Raw genomic sequence first — 22,921 nt, 5'->3', positions numbered from 1 at the left:
ACTACATAGCTGTGAGACAGTCGGGACAAGGCTGTGGGAAAATTTAAAGGGTTAGAGATTCTCTGCCAACAATAGCTTTGCTATACTGACACATGAGAGACAGACTTACGTACTGTGATTTAAATCTGTGTATCATTTGTTCTTTGGATATTCCGTTTCAAACCAAATAAAAAAAACAAACATATATGTTATGATCCCCGCGACTCTTGGAAAGAACCAAGCGTGTTGGAAAATGGATGGATGGATACGTTATGATATAATATGATAATCCAACTCTTCGTTACAATTAGCCTAGCAATAAGCCACACCCACTTCCTTCCTTTTAGGAAGAAAGTATGGTATGGTATGGTAATGCAGTCATTTCAGCTCACTTCCTCGGTTCGAAAGAAACCGAGCCAATCAGAGCCGTACTAGAATAACGTCATATCTCCTGTGCCAAGCAGAGTCAAAACAAAAATGGCGCCTGCCACAGACAAGATGCGCTCTGCTCTGTTTTTAAAAGACCTTGAAATATTTTTGAATCCACAACAAGGAGAGGCTATAAAACCATAAGTCTGAACCGTACTACACGCCATTTTTTTCCCCCGGCTCCATTTAGGGAGTCGACTTAGCTTGCTGCGCTATTGTCATCACGTCTGCTCTTCGTTTGATTGATTACGTTGAGCGTGTTTGTCCCACCCCACTCAGCTACCCAGAACTTAAAATGCCTGGTGAGCGCTTTCAGACTAATCGCCTGTATTAAACATTGAATAATACAAGGAGATTAGGATGGATTCTTGACTACGTTACAATTGCCCCAAGCACAGAATGTTCAGGGGAATGAGTCAGTAAACATGAACAACTCTCATGTTGTGACAAAAAGGACATTTTTGTAAACCAGACAAAAAGCACTGCTCTGTATAGTCACATGGCTAGGACACAGACACAATCACAACAACATCATCCAAGGTAGGGCTATATTCAGACTGCAGACAAATGTGGCCCAAACTCATTTTTTTTTTCCAAATGCGACCTGTATCTGATTTGTTGAAGACAGTTTGTACAACACAATTACGATTTTTTCAAATACGACACACACCACCTTCATATATCCTCCTAACTCCAATAAGTATCAGATATTTTGTAATGTGACTACTGTCTGAATGGCCAGCTCTCATCATTTACATAATTGAAATGCAATAGTCACAATTCTGGGACCCAGGAGGAGCCAAAAAAAAAAAAACCATGGTGGAGGCAAAGTGGAAAGTGGAAGAAGGAGATTAAAGAAAATTGAGTCTGTCTTGTGTTCAGTTTATTTCTTCTTCGTGTTCAAGAATAGTAAGCATGTTTTTGTACATTTTTTTTCTGGTTCTTTTGTTAAACAGCTTGAGGACAGATGATGAGTTAGATTCAATGTGTAGTTTATTCTAGTTATAGTCACAAGTAAAGTTTTTAGCAGGTCTGCTTGTTTCTGAAACCAAGCACACACGCCGGTGGCTAGCAAAAATAAGTGTTCTGGGCTGGGCCCTGCCCCGTACACTGTGTAGGCTGGCACAAATGTAAATACATAAGAAAGATGATGAAAGATATAAAAGTCACTGACTAATTATAAAATGCTGAGAGATCGGGAGAGGGAAAACATCGTCTAGACACTGATTCAGCAGCCACTCTGTGTTCAAACATTGATCTTTAATAATGAGGAAAGAGCAATTAGGAGATGAATAAAACCTGAGCGCAAACAGAAGGGAGTTGGAATAACCCATTTTATAAAAAAAAAAAAAAAAAAAAAGAAAAAAAAAAAAAAGGAATAACCCATTTAGTGTGCAGACACACATGCGCACACACAAACACACGCACACACAAAAAAGACACGGCCGTTATTAATGAAAAGGAACTAAAACCTAAACATAGACTGGGAGACCGAACATATCAACACCAAAATACAACCATGTCACAAAACAAAAACCAACTAAGAAAAGTCCAACTAAAAAATAACCCCAACAGAATTTGAATTGAAGACTTTCCATCTTGAAGACTGAATCCAAATTGCTGTGAAATAAGCAATGTTCTCCATCAGCAGCTGAAATATGACAAATTCAGTCACAATTGCCAGTGGTTCTCAGAGAAATTTTTTTAGATCCACTGCCTTCTGATTCGTATGAAATGTGAATAAAATACCTAGTCTTTTACTATGGTCTACTGCCAGTGGTCATTCATATACATTAATGTATATAAGTCCATCCTTTGTCCTATAAAACCCTATACAAATACAAACAAATACGACTTCCTATTTCTGAGACTGTGAATCAAAGTGAATGCGGAACTGTGCACAGATACAAGGCCGCGCGTCACAACAGCAAACAGGTAAATATGATTTTGGCTTTTACCTGACCCATAGACCTATATCAATGCGACCCGAAGCAACCTTGTTATTTTCTGTGATGCGCGTGCAGAAAAGTAGAGGCGTGGCTTCTGGTAGATTGCAGAGGCAGTGGGAGGAAGTGAGGCTGTTAAGGGCGGGACATCAAGATGTTTCTCCGAAACTCCAGATATCAGCTTTAAGAATAAGTTTCCATTCTGATCTGTATTTATATTGTGCAAAGCCTTTAACTCAGTCAGTGCCATTGACATAATATTACGTCATTTCAAATCCAAACTCTCAGTGCCAAAGACGTAATATTACGTCAAATACGTTTTTTCACAGAAGTTGCTAGGATACACTGTGACAGAGTTCTACTGTGAATATCAGGCTTCTCTGTTAATGTAGTGACCAACTGTGCCCTGAAGGTGGCAGCAGCGCACCTTTGGATGAGAGATTAGCCACTGATGTTACCATTAGCTAAGGAGGAAGAAGCAGGGATGAGGGAGTGATATTGTGAAGTATCCAGCAGCTCACAGCATTACATACTAACACAGAACATGTATGGACCTGAGTGGATTATTGATAATGTTGCGATCGTGAGATAAAACCACCAACAAACCGGACCAAACGGGTCATCTCTACGTGTCAGGAGGAAGGGGGCAAATACAAAATACAGTAAGCAAAACATTCAACTGTGAGCCAGATAGCAAAATAATAGGTGACATGTAGGTGGTAGCAGTGCACCTTTGGATGAGAGATCATCCGTGATGGGCAGAGCTCAGAGGGAGAGGAAAGCAGTTTACGAGACAGAAAATGGCACTACTAGAATTGATGCTGAAGTTTCCACCAGCTCACAGCAGCACACACTCGACCAGAGCATGGAAAGCAGGAAACATACGTTGAGGTGTCCCTAAAGCAAAAAAAAGACATTGCTTCAAAGTCACTAATAGATTTTTTCAGAAAAAGCTGTTTTTCTCAGCTTTTTGTCACAAACTGGTGATTTGTGTGAAACTTGTCTCTATTCAATTGAGGATTACAGAAGAACGAAACAAGCTAGAAACAAAAAAAAATTTTTTTATGAAATTGGAGACTTTAATCTTTCAGAATCTGGTGCCAGAATTGTCATAGTACAAAATATTCTGTAAGTCTTTAAAAATAAGTCAAAATTCTCAAAAACAGCTGGCACTGAGGGGGGTAGAAATTCTGAAAATGGCTGGCACTGAATGAGTTCATGATGACAACAAAAGCTTTTAACTAAAAGTTGCATCGTTTAGTGATATAAGCTTAGTTTTAGACTTAGCAGTCTGCACCTTTGTCACAGCTTAGCTAGCTGGGGAGCTCTCAGGGGAAGTTTGGTTTTTCCAAAACTGCATGAACAAAGAATGTATAAAATTAAGAGAGAGGGACAAATATAAAGAAGTTTGGTAAAGAAAAGAAAAAGAACAAAATGTTTGCTCCACAGTGTGGTTCTGCACCCATCCACTCCCCATCGCTGCCCTTTTCTCCTCTTTTGACACTCTGTCCATTTTTGCAGCTGTTGCTGTTTGGTTGTCTGGTGTCCAGCTGGCGAGTGAAGGACCGTGGTTTAACACACTCATCCACACAAACACACACTTTCACACATGTACAGACTAAACACCCAGTGTTCATTTTTTAAAGTAAATTAAACAGTGAAGGAAAAGATGAATCAGCAGTCTTATGTCTTTACAAAATGCCATTTACGGGATGACATTTCTGTCTTAATATTGATAAATAACCATAAAGATTATGAAAACATGCCATCAATTGGCAATAAATATATCAATAGTTTCATAATGTAAAGCTAAGGAATGGCAAACACTGTATAACCTGAGCCTTTGACAGATGCCATATAATTCCACTCATCAGCTTTTAAACAAATCAAAGACTGGAATAACTAACTGATTCCTATTATAGTGTAAAAATAAAAAATAAATAAAAAACCAAAACCCTAAGAGTTATTACATGATAAAAGCATCAATATAACTTCAGAAATGGAAGGACATTCAGGGGCATTACTAATTTTTTTAGTAATAATAGTTTCAATCCAAAGCTAAGCTGACAGGAAATACATTATTTGAGACGACATAGAAAAAGAGGATGGAAAATCCAGCTATTTTCTTGTCAACTTTATAAATGTCACCTTGACTCCAAAGCAATACTAAAATAATGTTGCAATACAGGAGTAGAAAATTAAACAATAACAGCGTTATGATAAATTTTTTTTTTAAAAATTAACTGTATTGCTTGTGCTATTTGTAGCACTATCAGACAATAGGTTTTATAAATTCAGAATAGGTAAACAATTTGTAAACCCGAAGCATATTGACCATATAAGACCTAGGCTGTTATTTGCATGTTTCTATTTTTTAAAGCAGAATGTAATGAAAGTGCACTGTAAACTTTGCCAATGCAGAAAAGCATGAACATGCATTTGGGACTAGTGGTTTTTATGTCAACTAATAATTTTCATCATTTGTTTTTGTCAACAATATTGACAACCTTATTCATTTTACAAAATCATTACAATTGAATTTGATTTAATCCAAATGTTATTTATGATTACAAAAGACCTTTCTTTTTTTCTAGAGAAACACTTTTGTTTCATTTCTTGGCCATGTCCATTCAAACCAAGGATACATCTGTCCATCCTGATCGGCAATTCTATTGATGATTTTGTAATTAATGTCTCTAGCCTCATTAGCATTGATACCACCCTGAAGACGTATTGATGTTCTCTTTATTGTAGCAAAAGAGCAGCAGCCCTTCTGAATCATCTTTATAATAAATTATCTCATGTCCTTTTATCTATTCTAGCTATGTTCCAGATACCATCCACATCAGCAGGATCTGTACCACTGTGTTATGTAGCAATGATTTTTTTCTCAAACAATGGTGTGACATTTGGGCTCTTAAGTAAAAAGATCTGGGTTCAATTCCCATTTGCCACAAATGGCTAATTTGCTTTTAACCAAGACTAGCAAGCAACCGTGACTTGCTGTGGTGACCCCTGGAAAAAGGAATACGCTAAATAGACTCTTCTAAATATGAGATTGCCTGAGAAGCTTATACTAACATACTACAGTATCTTGATATTCAAGACTTTATGACTGATGACATGAAATATCCTCCAGAGCTTCCTTATAATATGATCTTTGGCCACTTTTATAGATCAACAGAAAGTGGAAGGGAACAGTGTGATAGGATGATCATGTTTATGGAGTTAATGGTGGAGTAATTCAGTGTAAAAAGCCAGTAACTGTTCAGTAAAACCTTAAGGCATAAAATGCTCACCGTTAGAGTCATGGAAGGGTACATGGGAGGAAAGAAAACAGTGGGTATAGATCAGTGGTTCTCAAACTTTTTTGGCTCAAGTACCCCCTTTCTCTTATGTCTGAATCCATGTACACACCTTTGTCCAACTACAATATTTTGCTGAGAAAACTATTTACCAAAAACTATAGAGCATATTGATGGAATGATAGATTTTCAAAAAATGTGGAAAGAAAGTAATTTGCGCAGTGGTTCCTATCCTTTTTTGGATCATGACCACATTTTGATATAAAAAATTTATATATATATATATATACACACACACTAGATTCACAAAGTGAAAGTATAGAAATAATAGAAATACAGTTGTTTAAGATTGTGTTGTCATAAAAATAAAAAAAAGAAATAAAAAGAAAGAAATAATTAAAGAATTTCAAAAATGTATTTTAATTTTTCAGAAATTTCAAGATACCTCATTTAAACTACAGGCGACACCACATGGGGTCTCACCAACCCCAAGGTTGAAAAACACTGATAGAGTGGCTCCCGATTAGATTTATTTTGATAGTTTTATCATTTCCAGTCATACCATGGCTGGGGTAAGACCAAGACTGACACTTTATTTGTTATTTTTCCACTCTCTGAAGTACCCCCTGGAGGGCCATTGCTTACCCCCATTTGAGAAACACTGATATAGATCATACATTTGATTGTTGAGTTTAATTTGATATCTTTATTACCACACATGTTCACATATCAATGTAAAAGTCATTTAAAAGATGTTGACTCAATCAAGAAAACCTTTGAATACAAGAAAAGAGACAATTTCCGAGTCCAACATGAAGATAATAAATGAGGAGACACTATAGTAGCTAGTGTTTTAATTGTCGATGAAATGTTAGTCGATTGATGAGCTGACCTGTGAATCTATAGTAGGCTACTTGTGTCACTTTGAATAAAGTGTGGTGAGTCATTGGCTATTTTTCAATTTGATGGTGGACATGCAGTCCAATAATAATCTATTAAAGTCCAAACATTTACCCATTTACCTTGGAGGTTAAAAAAACATACAAACTCTGTAGCAGACAATCACTATGCAAATTAAAGTAGAAAAGTATGAAATGGTGATACATTCCTAAGTGTCATCACTTAGAGCTAAGGACACACTCACCCTGCCAATCAAGGCAAGGACTAGATGGGTTTGACACCTAAAATTCATAAAAAATAAATTGCTTTATTTCTAGTTAGTGTTATATTGACATAATCGTGCCATATTGTCTTTCATTTTAAGATGACTGATAAAATAAGTATTTGAATCAAATTCAGGATCTTTCATTGAAAAACATTTTTCAACCTCATTTTTGCACAAAGGAACTATGATCATCAAAAGCAACAAACCATATGTAAAGCTGGCTGCTGTGTAGTGGGAAACTCCCAGTGGGGCATCTGATAGAAATTATATTCTGACAATTTCACATAGTGTATCTTAAAAAGGGCAAAGAAAAATGAAGGTTGCTCACATAAAAGGTCAAACATAATTCATCTGTATTAACACTTAATTTTCATGGCACTCAAAGACGGAGGGCATGTACTGAGGGAACCATGGGGACCAAATTGGACTGCATAATGAAGGATTGGATGAGAAACTACAGTAAGGATCATCATGAATCCGTCTATCATTCATTTTTCATTATGTAACAAAAACATGAAAAACGAAAAAAAAAACACTCATTATTTGATATTTGTTTCCAAAACCAAATGAAAACACGGAAAACGCCTTGTTTTTCAAATTCAAGCTCTTTTGCTTCAGTACAGAAAACGAAAAACGGAAAACAAACACCTTTATTAGTACGTGACCCGGAAGTGAAGTGTTACACATTCTTTAGCTCTGCAACACTTAGGAGTCTCTAAATCCTCCAAAATGTCCGTGAGGAGGTTCTGTGCCCAACACCAGCTAAAGCGAAAAGGACACGTTTCGGATGCACAGTTGGAAGCAGCGATCTTTTTATGCCGAACTGCCGTTAGCATAGCCGTTAGTGTCGGATGAGAGTACACTTCCAGGTCACGTACTTTGGCAAATCAGTAATGGAGAAAACGAATAAAGGTGTTCGTTTTCCATTTTTATACAACATATAAAACAATGTTTGTTTACTGGTACCTGTGCCTTTCATATTTACAATTGTGTTACCAACAAACAAAAGAGGTGCACATTCATTAAAAAACACACCTTGAAAGTACTTTCCTTGTATCTTAAAGACCTGTTAGTGCCCTATCGTCAGATCACTTCGCTCTCAGTCTGCTGGTCTCCTGGAAGTTCCTAAACTGTCTAGAAGTAGAACAGGAGGCAGAGCATTCAGCTACCAGGCTCCTCGCCTATGGAACCAGCTCCCAGTCTTAGTACGGGAGGCTGCTACTCTCTCCACCTTTAAAAGTAAACTCAAAACCTACTTATTTGCAAATCGTATAAACGCAATAACCTAAAACAGACTTGGTCTCGTTGTTTTGGTCACAATCACAGACCATTACACGCAATAGTCAGCACCTCAGACCATTGCGAGAGACGATTACATTCAAAACCTACTTATTTACTAAAGCATACATCGTATAATTGAGATAATTTAAAGCGGACAAGGTCCCCTCTGTAGTGATCGCTGAGATCACTACGTGCGCCCAGTACAAGACAAAACCTCGTCTGTAGTGGTAGCATTTCAGAGCATGGCGGAAGCCGCAAGACGTTTAATATTAATATTAACTTAACCACTAGGATCAAGTGTATCATAGTGTATCATGTTTTTCCTGCAGTCTGTGCCTTCTCCTTGTCCTCCGAGAGCTCTCTTTTCTGTTTCAGGTGTCTTGATGCAGGAGCTGGCGGTTCCGGTGGTTTGCAGCTCAACTGGTCTGGAACACTCGGATGGACTGATCATTGGTTCATGGCCCAACTAGTCTGGGACACTCAGATGGACTATCCTTTTATCCTATTCTGTTTGCCCTTCTGTTCACGAACCCCAACCGGTCGAAGCGGATGGCTGCCACCTCTGAACCTGGTTCCGCTGGAGATTTCTTCCTATAAAAAAGAGGGAGTTGTTTCTTCCCACTGTCGCTAAATGCTTGTTCATGTGGATCTTGTTGGATTATTTCTTTTTACTATGGACTTTATATTTTGTTCAGCGCTTTGAGATGACTTTGTTGTATTTTGTGCTATATAAATAAAGCTGAATTGAATGATATTCCTTGTGAAGTAGATGTGTAGATTCTGGGAGTAAACAAACAATGTTCTGAAGGTTGATGTCCTAGGTGTTTTTACAGCATTTCGTCCAGTCTAGTAACAGTGTTGAAATGGGTGAGAAAGGATATTTGTTCGAGACAATGCTCATGAGGACAGTGAGTGCCAGGCGGACATGAGAACACGGTGCCAATGTGACCTGTGTTCCAGCATAAGAACTGACATGAAGTCTTACTGTTGTAAAGAGCATGAACTCATCATAGCAGATTGTTTGGAAGGTTGCTTTACATCTACATGTAATCTGCATAAACATGTTCTCCATGATAGAAGGACCACTAATGACCTATCTTTTGCTCAGATTGAAGTAGGACCCTTAGTGGTTACAGACAATGTGACATTTTGGAAATATATGATACTGAGTGACAATAAATCATGTTTTAAATACAGAAATCTGTAGTCATACCCCCAAAAAAGAGAGATTTATATCAAATGTAAAGCCAATTCTCAGTAGGGAAGGCTATAAAAGCAGAAATATTGAACTAATGTATGGACATCAACTGCAACAAGTTTGGTGATAATAATAAACAATTGGCCAAAGATACACACGTTTTTGTACAAAAAGGTTCAGGCGGAAGCTCACTTTGCCACAAGTTTGGGAACAAGTGTATAACTGTAATATGTCAGTCAAATTGATTCCAACTGCAGAACATTCTGAAGAGTTCAAGATCAAACACAGATAATCAGACAAACCAGTGTGCGTGCATCACAACCAGCACCTGAAGGATGCAACATGGCACTGAAAACTCAGTTACATACTACCCTACTAATGTTACCCAACTTAACTTCAATTATGATTAATCTTTTCAATGGCCATTTTTCAATCAACAATCTTTTCAATCCCAATCACAGGCCACACCATCATTCTGAATCAAGGCGCCTCAGTCACGGCCCAAGGCTGCGCCCGACCACCAGGAGGAGCCAGACCTGGCCCGAATAACAGTCCCCCCTGAACCAAGCAGGCCTGGCTTGTCCGGCTGCCTCCGTCCACGCAACTGGGTATAAACCCTACAAAAAAGCCAGAAACTCCTAAGCTAACAAGCCTCTTTGATCAATTTTTGGGGGCCTTTAATACTGATGTTTTTCATTAGCAAGTCAGTGACTTTCTCTATAATGCAACACAGTTTGTTGCAAAGAGACAATCTTTAATAAAAAAGCAATACTCAGACTGCAATTTCCTGCTTCCTTTTTGCTTTCAAGCTGCGATTGTTTTTGGAAAAGTTTATTGGGTATGAAGTTTGAGTATAAGAAAATAGCTTCAGAGCCTCTGGTAAAGATTTGCTGAGGCAATTTTGAAGATTACGTTCTCCACTAATTATAAATGAGTTAAATAGCTTCCTTTGTAAACAAATTATCAAATTCCAATTTCTGCAATTTGGTTTAAACTGTTACCATCATACTAAAACATTTCTCAATCTCTGTGCTGTTTGATTGTGCGTGTATTTCCACCTAATATGTAAATTGTATATCAGATTCTAAAAGAGACAACACAATGCAAAAAAAAACAAAATTGTTTGGCCTCTGTTTTTTGATAAACCACAAGGGCAAATTAAAAATGAGTACATAAACACTGAACATAAAGAGATGACAAAGCAAGACAAGGCTCTTTGAGAGTCTTATTATTTCTTATTGTGCATGCGCATTTGTGTTAGTATAATGGTGCATGACTGACGGATGAATAATTTTTTTAATCAAGGCTTTAACAAATTTTTTTATTAGAAGAGCATTTGGCACCACGTATGCTCTGGAGCATCTTTTTGGTGTTTTGCATGTCTTTTATTTTATTTAACATGCATATAAGTCTTATTCTGGCCATTTTGTGAAGGCTTTTAATGCATAGCGGCATTGTGTTGTAGTACTGAAGTTGATGTGGCATATTGCACTCATGTTCGACATGTGAAATAGGTTGCACAACAATCTAGACAAGGTTAAAACCTTCAGTGTAATCGAATAGATTACTGACTACACACCAACACACAAGTGGCATAGGCGTTATTGTGGAAAATGGCTCTATTTTTTTTCAGCCCACTGTGTAACCACCACTTCACTGAGTTAATAATAAACCTGAGAGAAATCAGTTCAACCGCACCATGTGTCCAGATACACAAATACAACCGCACACAGGAGTGAAGATGAACACTGCTTCATGTCTTTCTTCTTCTTCTTCTTGCCTCATTCCATTATTTATGACCTCCAGGAATGTCTGTACTTCTCTGAGTGATGTCACTAGTTACTTTTGCCATGGTAACACAACAAACGCAGTTCCCACTTTCAACCTTTTCACTGCAACTTAATTGTAGTTACTTTACATATTTCCGTGGGTGCTTCTTGTTAATGTCCTCTGAGACGGTGAGAGCAGACAGGCGATGATTTTAGATTGTCGTCTGTTTGGCAGCTGTGACAAAGTTCACACCAAATCTGCTGCCAGTAAAATGATTAGTTTCAAGACTGCTTAACCATGTGTGTACTGTCACTGACCTGTGCATATGTGTGCATGTGCATAGTGCCGCCATGGTAACCACTTAGACACACTCATTGCTCGACCACGACTGTGCTTTCATTACGCTGTCATTAGCATGAATAAGGTGTCATGAAGGCTGCCACTAAGCGTAGTTCACTAAATTATGACACCTTTGGAAATAGGTTGGCATTTTTTAATTAGGTGGAGGGATCTAGTGGGGTTAGGGTTAAGGTTAGAGTTAGAGGTTAGGGCAGAGATGGGCAACTTTCATCACAGTGGGGCCACAAAAATGTGATTGTCTGATCTGAGGGCCACATAATCAACGTTCATGTCAGCATTTACAATAATCGTGACCAATCTGAGCATTAACACAAGAAAGAACAAAGGGTTTTTATCATTGTTTGTTCTCTGTATTGTGACATTTTGTTGCAGTTTTTTGGGTTTTAGTCATTTTGTGTGTTTTTGTTGTCATTTTATGTATTTATCAGTTATTTTGGTCATTTCTACAGGTATTTTGTGTATTTTATAAGTCATTAGATGGTTTTTGTTATTTATTGTGTTGTGTTAGCATTTGTTGTCTGTGCACAATTTGTATAATTGTGTTGTATTGTGTGCGTCTTTGAAGTAATTTTGTATGTATGTACAGTATGTGTTGTTGTTGTTGTTTTGTGTGTTTAGGTGGTTGTTTTGTTTTATGAGTTTACAATTTTTGGTGGATTTGTCTCGGGGGCTGCACAGAATAAGGCAGAGGGCTGCATGTGGCCCATGTCTGGGTTAGGGTAACGAAGGGTTAGGGTTAGGGTCATGGATGTCACTTAATTACAGCCTTCATGACACCTTAGTGATGCTAATGACAGGTGTCATGTCATAATGATGACCGCTTAATGTCAGCCTTATGTGTAAAATTTCAAGTAAAGTGTTGCCAACAATTTTGAGTTTTTGGTAATAGCAATAGCAATAGTTTTTCAATAAACTCTTGGTCTGTGTTATTCGTCAAAGACTGTGGTGTCTTGCTGTTTAATGTGGTGATGATGGCGCTCTGAAGGATAAAAAAAAAAAGCTGTGATCAGCTGTCAAATCCAACATCTGTCTGAAGTGGGTGGACATATGCAGCACAGTGAAGCAACCTCATTGACAGAAATTCATCAGTTTGGGTTGAAAAGAGAGCTTTTTTTACATTTAAACTGTCCCCTTCCATATTCAGCACTTATTTCTCTCCTTCCGTCCTTTTGGATGAAGTGGATTGTTCATGTTCTGTGGACGGGTTGTGGTCCTGCTCACCTATTGCTTGACGTTTGCAATCAGTTTCCCATTTAATTTAATTACAGACAACCACTCACAATTCCAGTTACTCCAACAGGCAATCTGAAGATGTCGCCAGTGACGTGCAGTGTGGTGCGTGACTGGTGAGGTGCTGTAAAATTGTATGTCATTTTGCATTTGTACATTTGTAAATAAGGAGCAGCCATTTCCTCATACTAGATATTGCTGCATATATTGTATGTTCTTGTACTGAAATGGTACGAGTTTGAAAATCATTTACAATAAGCGTTCAGATTCTGATTATATTTCAATTTTGACCTTGATTGAAAAATGTATTTGTTTTAAAAGCTTTTGATAATTATTTATCCATTCCATATATTTCAACAATAGAATAGCAAGAAAAACAACCACCACTGGTCTCTTTTCAATGAATTTAAGCAGGTACTGACTAAAATTTAGCAACTTTGAGCATAAAAACATTTAAATCATACAGAAAATGCATTTATAGAGCAGTTAAGTAAACACATTCATTTTCTCTTCCAATGTAGTAGTATACTCTGCCTCCCCGACCTCACTGGGTACACACATAAAGATAATCGAGCTGTTTTTGTCCCAATATTTCCCTTTTCCGACGCATTATATGTTTTATAAGATTATCACGTGGTCTGAGGTGTGTCAAGCGTGAATTCATAAATAATAAACTTGTTCATTATTTATGATAAAAACCCCTCATGTGTGTGGGAAAAGCTAAAGACTCCCAACTCGTAATGCTGCATTTCAGGCAACTCGGAATTTCGATATCCCAGTTCAGCAGCATCACGCTGAAATATCTAAAAATGGCTGACCACTATAATATTAGATTGTTTTTCCCCCTGACTTTACTGAATAGGAGCTTCGACTTGATGTGGCGTTCCAAGTCACTTTTTCAAGTAGGAGGTTGTAACATCTGGAGTTCCGATTTGCTTGGAACGCAGCATTACATCACGCGAGATTTCTGTCTCGGAGGAAAATTAGTGACTTGTTGTGTGTGTGGTGTGCTGTGGTGAGATTTTTGGAGCAAATCACATAGTATGATCAAAACTTCATGTGTGAGAAGATCTGTGTGCACCCCGTTGTAACCTAACATACATGTTTCTGGATGGTGGGAGAAAACCAGAGCACCAGTAGAGCTAAAGTTTTCTTTATTATGAAAATATTTTACATTGTAAATATTAAAGTTCATGCTTGCTGTGGAAATGTAATCATAACCATTATTCATACAGGTCATCTCATCATAACAACAAGGTCTTATTTTTTAAAGAGATTATCATTTTCTATTCTCTTTTTTCCAAACTCAAATCTATTGCTAATACTTGTTTTTAAGACAAATTTTTACATGTTTCCACGGTATAATAGTTTTGCTTTATTTCGATTACCTGTTACAAAAGCAATCCTTAAATCACCTCAAACTAGCAAGAAACAGATATGTCACGGTGACACACATAACAGCATCAAAATAACCAGTTAATACTTTGGATTTCACCAATTTCACCAAATATCATGAAAACGCTAAGATGATTATGGGTGAATACTTACTGCCAATAAACCGTGGCTTTTTAAAATCTACAACACTGATGTAAACTTGACTGGGTCTATAAATCTAAACTATAAGTGCTGCCCTGGGATTGGCTGACGGACTTTTTTGTGTTTACATGCAGTTAAACAGTTGTACGTAACACAGTGACAACTGAGAGAATATGTTTACTTTTTCATTGCAGCAGCCCTTTCTAGCAGTTTTTTTTTACAAGGTATGTTTTTATTACAATAAAAGCACTTGTTTACTTGCTCTTTTTTTCCTTCTTTAAAGGAAATTACTTATTCTACCCGTGCAGGAATCTACGTATTATCTTTACATTTCTTTTGTCCTTGCATGCAAATATGCACGTAATCTTTATTTGGTAAAGACCCAACTGTTCTTTCTATCATTCTAGGTTTGTCTGTTTTATTTCTCACTGAAGATGACTGAAAATGTAGCTTTTGATTCTCTCTATGAAGCTTTTCAAAATGCTACATAAAGACAAACTTAACTCAAATGTTTAAAGAAGAATACATTATTGTCACATATGTATGGATACATATGTACATGAATGACTTTTTCTCTCACTGCGATTCTCCAGTGGCTTTTAATCTCAACCTGAAATGCAAAAGTTCAAACTGCCGCTACCCAGAAGGTGCTTAAAGAAAACATCAGTGCCCCCTCCAGCCCTTTCCCCAACACACACAAGATCCATTGTCTGCTATTCATTTGCAGCATCTTTCTTGGTTTACGTTTGAGTGAAAGGCTCTGCTCTGCTACATATCCGCTTGTTACAGTTTTTTTTAGAGGTCAACCAATATATGGACTTTTTCCAAGATTGGCCATCAACCAAAAAATAAATAAAAAATCTTTTTTTTTTTCATCAGCCCTCCCTAAGGAAGGGTAAGAAACACTTTATTATAGAGGATGTAAAAAAGCGAGGGCAGTGTTACACCTAAGTGAGGGGGAAGGGAACAGGGAGGAGAGACTCAAGGTAGGAAATGGAAAGGGTGGGGAAGAGTTGATTATTTTAAAGTGAGAGTGAGATGTGATGTTGTAGTTGTGCATATGGTGACAAGTGTGAAGCTTAGGTATAATGGTGGTGGCTGTGAACAAAGGGAATGAGTGAGTGGTTATACCTAAAACCGGTATTCAGCTAAAACCGACTACTTGCACATTGTATATTGTTATATTGTTGTTGTGCTTTACTGCTTCTTACCCATTCTATACTTTTTGTTTTACTTTGTTGTGTACGGGTATATTTCAAGTTCAATAAATGTTAACAGTTCTATTGGTGTATTTAATTTAATGTATAATATATACAATTATATCATATGAGTGTTTCAATTGTCTTTCATAATCAATGTGCCTTAAAAAAAAGTATATCGGCCTCAAATATCGCCTTTAGATACCAGCCATCGGCTGAATAAAAAAAAATAAATAAATCGGTATCGGCATCGGCCATTGAAAATCCCACATCGGTCGACCTTTAGTTTTTTTTTTCAGTCTGAGGCAATTTAGATCGACATGAACGGTTGAAACTATCTATTTTTATCTTTTAAACACAAAAAACACACTGAAGACAATCAGTAACCAAAGAGTCACAGTATTTACAAAAAGATATTTGCCCATGTGGACGAAATGTTACCTACAACTGCAACAACCTCATCAGATTCTAAAATATGAAAAATTCCTCTGATTTCATTCATTTCTATGTTGTTAAACTTTAAACAAACAGTTAATAACATCTGGCTTCCACTCCCTGGAAATGATGCAGAAGACGGAACACATCATTATTGAGGACAGAAGTGTTTCACTGTCCTTCATTTTTATCTGGGGTTTATTGTGCCACTAAAAGACTTCACAAGATTTATCTGGACTAATAATCGCTAGTGTAGAAATCACACAACATATAGTGCATGACATGAGAGGTGAGTATATGAAATAACTACAAATACCCTTCCGGGGTATTTATACCTGATCAACATCGCTTAGCAAGTTAGTCAATATGTACACAAGCTACAAATGTCAAATGATGATAACAACAAAAGAAAAGCCTCTCCACTTCATAATATTGCAACAAATATTCACAATGTTGTGACATACGGCTTTATCATCTTTATCATTGCATCGTTGCTATTTATAACCATCTTCTTTAGTTGCCCAAATACATTGATTATATGCCTGGCATATATAAAGGCTATATATAGGTAATCCTTGAGTGAAAAGAAGAAAAAAAAAGTAGTTTGAGTGAAAATAAATAATGGGTAACATATGGCTTCCGTCGGTACAGGACAGAATGTTCTCGCAGCAGCTGCACCAGAGGCTGAACATGGCTATGGACCACAAACACCAAGACCGAGATCACAGGTTTTTTTTCTTTTTTGGTGACTGGCACGGTTAAAGCTTTAAGTCTGAGCTGCAGTAGCTAAAATGATTATAAAAAATAATTAAAAAAACCTGAGCAACACACAGGCTCACACACTAGATAGGCCTTGAGAGATACCTGAAATACAAGAGAAGGGAGAGTGACATTCACATTTATCTCTCTTTATATTGTTTGCTTTGACTGTCCAAAACTTGGACTCTGCAGCTTTTCTGCAATAACTTTAAGCAATTGAAATTTGTATGAAACTTATCTCAAGTGTGTGCACGACTTTGTTCAAATGTGCCTTATTCACATCCGACTGTTCGTTACGTGACTAACGCTTATTTTTAAGAATAAATATTTTTCATCATTGCACGCAGGTTTAATCCCTGCTGACAGTGTCGAGCGAAATGGCAAAAAAAATAAAATAAATCAAACATCTGTGTTGGTATGCTATTATGAGCATTATTACAATTATTTAATTTGACATGAGCAATCGGGATTGATTATTACACACAGTCTGTCAACTAAAGTTCTCAAAAATGGACAGATTGTAACTTGAATAGATTAGAAGGCTGACTGTATATGAACCTATTTTGTTTTAAAAATTACAAAAATTAAAAATAACAAGAAGACATTGTCGTCAACATTCCCCGCCAGATTGGTTCTCATTATAACTCACAACCTTTTCCTAAATATCCTAAATCTAAGAACTTAAATGTATATTATCACATCAGAATACAGAATAAAATTACTATCTTAAACGTTTTCTAAGAAAAGCTGTCCCCTTTGAAGATAAATCGAACAGAGTAAAAAAACGAAACAAGGGCAATAACTCTGGAAAAAATAATTGCGTGCTTCTCATTTTCGAACTCCATCAAGGTATTGATACCCTGTAGTCACACGCCGCATTTGGTTATCCTATCTTAAACGGTTTCTGAGAAAAGCTGTCCCCTTTAACTCGGATGGACGGACGGACGCACGGAGCTCAAACCTATATCCCCTTTCCACATTTTGTGGCGGTGGATAATAAACAGTCTTACAGTTTTCACTGGTGTCAAACCAGCATCCCACAGGCCAAATTAGGCCCGACAGATGATACAGTTGGGCCCATCGAGTGAAAAAGTGGAACATTGTATCAAATTCTAATAGGTCTTGTTTTGCCTTGTACCTGTTTTCATTTATATTTTACCTTTTGCTAAAATAAAAAACTACAGGGATAGAAATTGTGCTACAATATCAAATCCTGACCATAATTAATCGTATCTTGTGAAATTTGTAAACGTCACACTGAATCATCAAGTTATTGGACAGAAATTGTGTTTATTCTGAAACAGTAAATTTATTAAGGTGAAATGTGCAAATGCATTTGTTTTGAAAAGCAAAACACTGCAAAATGTAGAATGTGAACCATGCAGACTTCAAAGGTTTGGACCAGGGGTCAACAATTTCTACTCTCAAAGAAGCCATTTTGCCTAATCTCACCAGGATTAAAGTCCTTCGGGAGCCGAAAACAATACCTTCTCAATGAAGACAATAGTGTATCAAATTCCATACAGTTAAAATAACATTGAATAATTTTATGAGTTCATGTTTTTGAAGGTCTACAAAAAACTGGAATTTGATAACTCATGATCATGTTGGTCAACACATGCTAAATGCTCATTTCTTGCAACATACAGTATCAAGCATGCATATAAAGCCGGACTGTTGGCAATTAAATAAATCTTTCGCCACACAAATAAAATCTCTATTTTCTTCCAGAATAGTCTTTTTGTTAGTTTAGTTATCTTACCAGGGATTGAAAGTTACAAAAGTTGAAGTAGGAAGGTGGCAGAGTTATTGCACAATGTGATTTATTTTTAGCTTAACCAATTGTTTTATCAGAAATTAATTTAAACTTGAAGTTATGTCATTAATCATTAATACCCTCTGTAAGATACAACAATTCATTATTTTAAATTTTCTTTAAAGCTACAGGGAGCCATAGCAAAAGAGTCAAAGAGCCACATGAGGCTCCAGAGCTGCAGGTTGCAGACCCCTGGTTTGGGCTTTGTTAAAGGTCAGTATGTTATTACCAAAACTATTATTTATTCAAAAATTAACCGAGACAGTCCATTCAAAAAGTGCACAACAAATCTAGAAAGTTCCAGTGCCAATAAAATCTGTTCAGATTCAGACACAAACTGCTGCTCTTTTACATTTAGCAGCTGAGGCACAGCAGTCTGATCACATTACTGGAGGAAAAAGCTTTTTTTATAAAATATTATTTATTACTATTATTTACAATATTGTACCAATACACCATGACCGGCGGATCACCATTACCATGTAGTTTTGTATTTATGAACACATGAGAAGGTCTATGTAGAGGTGTCTCGTTCCGATATTGATAGGAATGAAACGATTCGATTCACGATACTGGGTTCATGATACGATTCTCTCATGATTTATTTTACAAAATGGGACTGTAGACAAATGATGACTGAAAAAATTTTCTTTTTTTTTTTTTGGGAAAAAAACTAGAAAATACTGTACTATTTTCCTTTTATTTTTCATTGTCAAAAGAATCCCTTGATAAACTATTCAAAACAATGCAATTTAACTAAAAATAAATCTTGAATGAAATAAATAAAGGAATAATACAAATGAAGAAGCCTATTAATTTAAATTCTGGTTCTATAGTAAACAATGCAAAACTGCATAATAGTTCTTTTTCTTTTTAAAAGTGCAACTGAAAATGTATTTTGTGCCTTAACAATTGGACTTTAAAAAAAATTGCATTTTTGTCATTGCATTGTATTTACGTCAAATATTTGTTTGGACCAGCAGAGGGCGCTGGTAACCCAGTGACTTTTACAGATATTCACGTAATATTACAGATATTCTTTCGGTGCTAAAGGGGTAAGGAATCATTTATGAGCATGTTTAAGAGTAGAAGGCGGCCAGAAAGAAAGCAGCAGCAGCAGATTCCACCCGCCGCCAACACTTCTGGACAAGAGAAGGATAATATATATAGCGGCCTGTGCTGTTTAAAAAAAGTACTGGGATTCAATTTTCACAGTATCGATGTGAACCGTGATACCAATGAATCAATTTTTAACTGCCTTACGATTAATCGTTACGTCCCTACATATTGATATCGGAGTGATATCAGCCAGAAAACAAATATCGGACTTTATCGGACTGCATCTAAAATCACAGATATAAGTTCTCCGATAAATTTTCCGCTTCAGCACTCCTATCCATAGGTGACTGTGGTTCACACTCCAACAAAGTAACCTACTGTTGCTGACTATTGTTCTCTGTTTGAGTAACATCACTTGATCAAGCCTTTTCTAACATTCCACAATACAAAATAAGTAATAAAAGTATGTATGATTCGTGCTGATATCGGATCAATATCGGCATCGGCCGATACGCAAGGCTGCAATATCGGTATCATATCGGAAGTGAAAAAGTTGTATCGGGACATCGCTAGATCTATACCTAACAAAACACATTATTTTTGCACCATAATCGTTTTATTAACTTTTAAATATGGGACTAGTTTATAGTTTGAGAGCCTGTGCGCCGCCATGTTGAAATGACGGCACTGATGACGCCCAATTGAGTTCTATGGGAGGTGAAGCATTCAGGATCATTTAGCAACTTGTGCTGCTTTGCGTTGCTCTAAAAATAAGTAAAAGTTTTTTTAAAAAGTCAACGCAAACAATGTGTAACCTGAAAAAGTCTGTGACCGCAGGGGGTGACAGTTCCAACTCTGCTGTTTCGTAGACGCCATGAAGAAGAGAAGAAGGCCTCCGTGCATGTATATACAGGCAACCAGGATCGACTGGTGCTCATAATAGCCGAACCCAAGTTGAATCTGTCTGCTGCAAAGAAGCGGTGTTCTTGTCAGAAATGGTTAAAGGTATGGTTTAATGGTTTAAGGCCGGATTTTTTGCTCTTCTTCTCTTCTTCATGCCGTCTCAATCTGTGAATGGGTTCGTTTGTGAATGCTGGTTTCCTGCATGACTTTCTTCACTGACTCTAACACAGAACGACTGGGGATGTTCGGGGTCTCAGAGTCTTGGCTAATAATTACATTTCTTTTAAGATGAGAAAGTCTCCACAGCAAACCTCTCAAAACACCTGAAGAAGAAAACATACATTTGAAAATAAACCACCCTACCATTGCTAACGCTGCAGTAACAATTGAAGAGCTATCATGGGAGCACTTCATAGAGGGCTCCAGGGGCCCTCAGGAAAGTGAGTTGGAATTAAACCAAATCATAGAACTAAGAAATCTCCAACATACTGCAAGGAGAGACCAGTGACTTTATTATATATACAGTCATAAACAAAAGTATGGGCTCACCTGGAATTTCTCCAGGAAATACACAATTTCTCCCAGAAATAATTGCAATTACAAATGTTTTTGGTATACACGTGTTTATTAATTGGAAGTGTCTATTGATACGGAAACGTATCAAAAGCCCCCGGGACGATAGGTACGCTTTCCGGACATTTTCTACATAAGCATAATGTGCCTGTATTTTTTTACCGTGTCAGGATGGCCGGGTGGTTTAAGGTGCCTGACTCAAGGATTCTTCTTTCCACTGCCGTGGGTTCGAATCCCACTTTTGTCATATATTTTTTCATTTTAACATATTTAACATGACAAATTCCACCATTAAAATAACATATTATAAAAATAATAATTTTAGGGTATTTCCTGGGTTAGGGTTAGGGATAAAATTAAAGGGGTTTGCGGGGTAGCTAAAAATAAATATGAGCTAAAATAAAACTGACGGAACTTGAAGTCACGTGGTGCACTTATCACATGACCTAAACTGGTCAATGACGGGCGCTGCGTATGCATAGACTGGCAGTCTATTGATACATTCCCGTATCAATAGCCAAAACCTTATTTATTTTACGTGGATTGAAAAAAAACACAAAAAAATAGACATTAAAGTTCTGCTCCTGATGTATAAATCTGTGAATGGGTTTGGAACAGAATACGTCAGTGAGATGTTAGTCAGGTCTGAACACAGCAGGTCTCTCAGATCTATGGACACAGGTCAGATAGTGGAGCCCAGAGTTCACAGTAAACATGGTGATGCTGCTTTTAGTTGTTATGCTGCAATGGTGCCATTTTGCAATCATTTTTTGAATAACGATGCATCAGCTATTGAATGTAACATTAAACAACACATAAGTGCTACCATGTTTAATTATAAGATTATCATTTCAATCAGCCAACGCTTTCATCCAAAGCGATGTACAGCACAAGATGTTAGGGTTAAGGGAGTTGCTTATATTTTAAACATAAAAATATGGCTACATTTCTAAAACTTTTCTAAAACAGTTAAATTATCCCATGACTTTTCAAGACCGGAAAATCAAATTTTATAACTTTTCCAGCAATTTCATGACCATGGGGACCCTGCAAGATGTTACAAGTTTTTTTTTTTTTTTTTTTGTATATCCTTTTTATCATCTCGAGCGGGCCGAATTGGATGCTTTGAAGGGCCGAAATTGGCCCCCGGGCCTTGAGTTTTGACACTTGTGAAATAAGACAAGAATGAAACTCCTGCACTAATTAAGATGTTTCAAGTTCAAACATTGCTCTGGGGTTTTATCAGTTTTTCCTTTAGTTGTGTAAAAGCCGGACCGTTGACTCACAGCACGGTGGTGGCCAGCGGGACGTCCTCCGCCGCTGGAGCTTTTTCCAGAGCCGTGTGGGAGCAGTTGACGACACAGGCCGGCTGAGGCCCCGCCACCGCCGCGACACAGCTGCAGTTAACGGGACACGGAGCGCAGAGGCCGGGCCCGGAGCACCAGGCCTCCAGGCAGCACAGCGACACAAGCAGACCGGACAACAAGCCCAACCTCGGGACGCAGACGCCATGTTTTCGCTTGGATAGGGTCTGTCCATTTCCACCAGGCATAGCTCACGCACATCTCATCGCCTCTGTTGGGTTAAGTCCTCTCAGTCCGGGACGGTACAGAGGAGGTTCTATCCTTTCACAGGCGTCCAAGTGCTTTCATATGAGCGGACACAAAAACTAAAAGTTTCCTTCTTCTCTTCTCAGTCGTTTTTTTCTGTTTTCCACAGGTCCAGTCCTATTTTGGAAATGCATCGGAGATTCTGCACAGTCGTTTGAGAAGTTTGGTAAGAACTTCCTCTCCTCCTCCTCCTCCTCTTCATCCTCCTCCTCTTTTTTCCTCTTCATGTAGTTCCTTGAACCACCACTGAGTCCTAAGCAATGGAGGGAGATTAGTGACTTATATTATTGTACACAGAGGTGGCAACAGTACTAGTAAAAGTATCGATACTTGAATAAAAAAATAAAATAACTCCGGTAAAAAAATAA

General features: G+C 37.5%; 1 protein-coding gene across 2 annotated transcripts in view; it reads right to left on the bottom strand.

Annotated features, from left to right (window-relative positions):
* pkd1a (polycystic kidney disease 1a) overlaps positions 1 to 22,704 on the bottom strand; it is a 128,381-nt gene extending 105,677 nt beyond the window's left edge. For both annotated transcript variants that reach the window (XM_028444780.1, XM_028444789.1), the window contains exon 1: positions 22,230 to 22,704. In XM_028444780.1, the coding sequence (XP_028300581.1) occupies positions 22,230 to 22,495 (266 nt within the window). In that variant the 5' untranslated portion in view covers positions 22,496 to 22,704. The remainder of the gene's footprint in view (positions 1 to 22,229) is intronic.
* Between the last annotated feature and the right edge of the window lie 217 nt (positions 22,705 to 22,921).

The sequence above is a fragment of the Gouania willdenowi genome, chromosome 1, assembly GCF_900634775.1.
Source record: "Gouania willdenowi chromosome 1, fGouWil2.1, whole genome shotgun sequence".
Lineage (NCBI taxonomy): Eukaryota > Metazoa > Chordata > Actinopteri > Blenniiformes > Gobiesocidae > Gouania > Gouania willdenowi.
The sequence above is the reverse complement of the archived record's forward strand: the minus strand, read 5'-3'. Positions and strand labels throughout refer to the sequence as shown.